Genomic DNA, 5,744 nt, shown 5'->3' with positions numbered 1-5,744 from the left:
ATAAAATATATCATAATCCATCAACTATATCATTGGTACCCGAAATGACGTTTTTATAAGGAAACATTAGTTCGCTTGCAGGAAAACAAACATGTTGTTACTTTGGTATCATACCAACCACACCTGGTTATCCTTAGGTTAGGTTAGGTTAGGTAAGCCTAGGTTAGGTTAGTTGGTTATCTTATCCTAACCACACCTAAATATAACACAATTTAGGTGTGGGTGATTTAATACCAAAGTACCAACATATTTGCATTAATACTTAAATGAAACTGTCAAAAAACTTAAAAACCAGCTGAACGGCTATTAGTATAGACATTCGGGCCAGTGACGTATTTTGTTTATGTTTATGGTCAATGCTGTTTCTGTTTTATAATCGTGAGGAATAGTGGTTCCATAAACATATGTCATAATACTCATGTTATGTTTTGATTATTTTCAGCACCAGATGTTTTAGTAAAACATAAATAAGTCAAATACACGTTTGTTTGTTTACTTCAGTGAAAATAGTGAATTCATAGTGTCTCTACAAACTATTCAATCTGTAAAATATTACACAATTTTAAATTTTTACCATGATCCTTCCACTATTCATTCCAATCTCGTCCTCGTTCAATGTATCTCCCCACTTTATGGCGTTTTCGAAACAACTCATCGTCAACTCCAGCATTCTCTGCATATTCATCAGTTGTCTCTCTATGATGTCTAACTTTGCAGAATACATCGTCGCTGGAATTGATGGAACCAGCGGCGCTAGCCTGATGTACTTGTTCTTCACTGGACTTATATTATTCTCTTTCATCAACATCTTGGCGGTTTACAGAGACAACCAAATGATGCACTACTTCTCGTTTTTTCTTTGGTTTCTCATTACGCTGTTCTGGTTTTCTATGGTAGCTTTGTTATATTCTGGTCGAGCCACGATTCCAGACCTTTGTATTAACCACAGATGTCCTGATTCTTTCTGGCTCAACGACTGGTACTGGAACTCCTTCCCGATGAGGAACTCTTCTCTTAATGAAACAAATTTCGAAAACTCATACCTTGTGAACAACTCAACCTCCTCCTCGAGTAGACAGGAAGCGGACTTTTGGTACTCCCTTGGCTCACTTTTAATCTGCTTCAGCTTCCTGCTCTATCTGGCTCTGCTAGGCAGTCTTGTTTGGAACCATTGCTCTGCTGTCTGTGCTGCTAGGAGAGCGGGCGGCCAGACTCCAGTAGGACCAGGGGGATACTTGTATGTCGTCGAACTTAGAAGGTGAGCATTGAAGTTAGAAGTTAAAAGAAGTTATAAGGTAGAATAACATAGTTGTCGAACGCAATAGTTCAAGGACAGTGTGTATAGGACTGATGAAAAAGATGTTGTTAGTTGGAATCCAGTCCCTAACACTTTCTTCTTAGATGACTTCTTACAAACGAAGTACAAACATTTGGGCCCACCAGGTAATATTTTTACTTATCAATAATATCTTATAATAAGGTGTAGAAAATCCCGTAAACACAACATCACTTCTATATTCATTTGGCGATGAAAACGTGTACACAGTGGAGATTAGTACAGTAACATGCCTTAGGTTAAAAAACAAATTTCTACAACGGAGACGTTTTTAAATATAATTTGCTTCTGTAAATGAAAGAATTTATGTCGATACCATTGTCCTCTTATTTTGTATGTATACATACCTTAAAGTATACATAATTATGTATAACTATGCTATTTCTTCTCAAATATAGGTAGGATTTAACATAGATAATTTTTATGCCATTCATGTTAATATATTGGCAGCTACTAAGGGAGCAGCTACTAAGTATCACACATGAATGTACGCTACGTCATAAACTATAGTTGTGAATTTTGCTTAGTAGCTTTCTAGCTTGGCATTTTTGTAGGTGTATATAAGAGCAGTCAATAATAGACCTAATGCAATTTAATGTTTTAGTAATATCTGAATTCCGTAGGCGCAGTACAATAGACGAAAGTAATAACCCAGCGACTTCTGCAGTACAGAATCCGCAAAGGAATCAAGACAACCAGACTGTATCCCCAACTGGACAGAATCAGCAAAAGATTTCAGCAAACAAAATTGACACACAAAATGGTCCTAAAACTACTATCGCTAAAAACAGTGGTTGAAATAGTCTTAACTGATCTTTGAGATTACTCAAACTCAAATTAATGTGATAATTTATTAGTTAAAATTATAGGCTACTTTTATTAATTAAATAAATCTTCTTCATTTGTCTCATTTTCTCTTTTTGATCAAATTCGAATTCAAGACAAAACAGAATACGTTCAGAGGTTGTTTGAATTAAAAAAAAAATATGGACGCTATTTTAGAGCAATAAATAGTTTTTGCAGTTTAGTTTCCTTAAAGAATGTTTTAATATTATCGTTGGCTTAAGGAAGTTATGTAGATGAAAATATAGTTTGTCTTCACAGAACTATGTAGGCATATATCAGGTTTTTTTTAAAAAAACAAACCGATTCTATTGGCTTGGTAATACAAAACGTAGTTTAAGAAACTAAAACAAACTAAACGGCAATTGTAATTGATTTAACAGTCCTTTGATGTGCTTGTTAACATTCGTGGTGAAGTTTAAAACTCGTTGAAAGCTTTCATCAAAACAAACACTTTATGAACGCAGTTGAACACGCCGGTTGAGGCTGCTTTGAACACCACTCTCTACCTAATTTTCTATTTATTGGTTCAAAAGTTGCAACTTTGTCCACCTCCTAATTGTTAGAACACAGCTCAGTCAGTATTATTAATCACCCAAAATAGCAACGTTTAAAATAAAACTCTTTTACCAATAGGGTTATAGGAATACATTTTCATTGACCACAATCAAAACCAAATCACTAGTGTAGTCTCTGACATTGACTCATGACCCTGCAAAGTAAACTTTCATCCTATTGTATAGTTCAAAACCTGGCGCATTTCATGTCCGATACATAAGGCGACTAAATGTAATAACTTTTAATTTAAGATATATTTTCCCACAACTACTAAAAAATATTTGTCAAGACCTCACTGAGATTTGAAAAGTGAGTAAATTAGTTTAAAATATAACTGCTAAACGTGCATAGTACAGAAACGAATCCTACATTAAAATTGTCGTTTACTAGACCTTTGAGGATGAAAAGATTAGAAGGAGCTGTGTTCAACCTATGCCCCTAGTTACATAGTTCCATGTATATAGTACAACATGAAGACAGCTACAAGTACATGAGATGATTTTAATTCAGCAAATGTTCAAATAATAATTCTGTATCAAATAATACTTTCTCAATACTACTAACAATACTAGGCATATATTGGAGGGAGTGAAAAGTCCGTAATCTTAAAAACCATTGGACGAAGACTTATAAAATAGTAGTCAAGCAAATTTCCTAATACCATAGGTACAACATAGTCCCCGCTAATACACAAAACATTTAATTTTATTGCTCCAATTCAATGCTGTCTACTAGTTAAGTGTTATTAGTTACAGATTTCAAAATATCACATCAATGGTGTCCGTCATGTTTTTATTTGTTTAAAACGTGTTTAACAAATATGTTTATTTACAAAACAGTTCAAAGAGCTTTGTTTGACCATGTAAAAGCATCAAATGAGTGCTGGCTCTGTCCTAGTTTTATCGAATATTTAAACTATACTTGATTTGATGAGTTTAGCCATTTTGAAATAATTATCTGACTTAAAATTTTTCCTCTAAATTTTATCCTCTAAAGTTTTTTGATAATACGTGTAAATCAATGTCTGTGTATCTTAAATATTCAGTTAAGAAGTGGTATTTTAATCTGTTACGCTCGAGTCCTTAATGAAGTAAAGAGGAAATGAAGCTGAAGCCATTTGAGAGACCGGAAGTAGGGGAAGCTTCCTCTAAGGGTGGTGATGACGGTGTATTGAATCAACCCGGAACAGATTGAGGGAGAGATGTTTGTATGTCTTTGGTTTTATGTTTACATCCTTAAAATGTCTATAGATATAAAATGAAATCTAACAAGCAATAAGGAAAATGTAAATAGCAACGAATTTCTTAATTTCTAATTGGATTAAAGAAAACTTTACTTATAGCGATTTGTAATTTTTTCTTCAAGACAACGTTAAGAATTTATAAACTAATACATCTAGTATATAATAAATTTAAAATGAAATAATGACACTGACTATTGAGATTGGTAGGTTAATATCTTTGGTAAGTTTTATTAGTTTCAAAGGACAACCTAGGGAGATATTATTATACCTGTACACGATATTAGATTTAACAAAACAAAGTAAAACCTATTAGCTTGCACACCAATGATTGAAAATAATTTTAAAAACATCTCAAGAATAAATATACACTCTTAATAATAAGTATAAACAAAGATCCATTATATATCGTAAAGTTTTCCAAGCATGCTGTTAAAGATACAATACTTCCTCTATAGAATCGTAATGTATGAACATTGCTGTAGGACATTGTAAAGAATAGAAAAGACAAGCATATTATTTAGAGACGACCCAGTATTTCTTGTTTCAAAAAGGTATTGTTGTGTTTATATCAAGCTTATTGACCACTCTTTTAGTATTACAATGTATTTAAGTGCAATCAAGGTCATTCTCTGTAGTAGCCTAGTCATAAACTTATTCAATAAGAGTTCTCCTTTAAATTTTCTTGGAAATAAATTTAGTTGGTTTATAGTTTTAGAAGTGAATAAATAATATATTTACATATACTTTGGTAATAATTATATTAATAATGACAGAGCGATTATAGATCAATTTCTTATTAGAGGGGGTTTCTATTTCAAACTCTACACCTCGTCTAGTTTGATACACTGGAAGATGAAGAATCACTGATAATTGAAGATGTCACACCCTGTGATAAAATATATTGCAGACTAGAATAAGCAATCTTGCAAGAACAAAGGCTACTAAACAAAAAGGTATTTTAAATTCTTGCCATTAAAAAAACATTAAAAGCATACAGGGCTTGGAACTGACGTTATTGAGACCATTGCACTTTTCGTAATAAACACATAACTGATTTTATTTGTTTATTACTTATCTTCCCGTTTGTGATCATAATCATATTGTTCATTACGACCCAATATGCACAATATAATTACTTACAACCACTAATTATGAATTGAGTGATTCCGGCTATTCCAAATGTTTCGTTTGTACTATGAACTTAAATAATAAATTTATGGACTTAGATAATTAATGGACTTAGATGTAATAAATTTACATAGATCAGTCCAATAGGACTAGGACGGTGGCGTCGTCCTGTAATCCAGCTACCAGCAGGTCACGAATTATGGATATTTATAGGCATGCAATGTGGATGCGATGCTCCCTGGTGTGGATATACGTCCGCACTAGTGAGTACTACGACTTTCCGCAGTACTATCCTGATAACTAGACCAATTCGTTAGTTAAGGGGAAAATATGGTTCGGTTGTATGGGCTATTAATTAACATTAACAGCTGTGTCTAAGGAACATGTCGGCCTTGGTCACTAGCAAGATCACGCCACTCATCCTACACTCATACTTGTGTTAACATACCATAGTAACGTCCCCATTTTAAACAATTTATATAATCGATTTATACAATAATTGATGATTTTTAATTTTATGAAGTAAGGTTTTAACATGTTTATAATAGTTTTCTAACAGAAACTAGCGTTTTTCTAGAGATAATGTTAAGCTATATTTCTTTAGTGACTGCAAAACATTATACTTACACTTAAATT

The 5,744-nt window shown here is 33.0% G+C and overlaps 1 protein-coding gene across 1 annotated transcript; it reads left to right on the top strand.

Annotated features, from left to right (window-relative positions):
- The first annotated feature begins 640 nt into the window (after nucleotides 1-640).
- LOC128983658 (uncharacterized) lies at nucleotides 641-2,194 on the top strand. Its single transcript, XM_054403034.1, has 2 exons — nucleotides 641-1,258; nucleotides 1,960-2,194. Exons 1-2 carry the CDS (start codon nucleotides 699-701, stop codon nucleotides 2,132-2,134), a joined length of 735 nt encoding a protein of 244 aa, XP_054259009.1. The 5' UTR covers nucleotides 641-698; the 3' UTR covers nucleotides 2,135-2,194.
- Nucleotides 2,195-5,744: the final 3,550 nt, after the last annotated feature.

The sequence above is a fragment of the Macrosteles quadrilineatus genome, unplaced genomic scaffold (assembly GCF_028750875.1).
Source record: "Macrosteles quadrilineatus isolate MER2022 unplaced genomic scaffold, UCM_ALF_1.0 Scaffold_1__1_contigs__length_201487025, whole genome shotgun sequence".
NCBI lineage: Eukaryota > Metazoa > Arthropoda > Insecta > Hemiptera > Cicadellidae > Macrosteles > Macrosteles quadrilineatus.
This window is presented reverse-complemented; position numbering and strand designations above follow the sequence as displayed.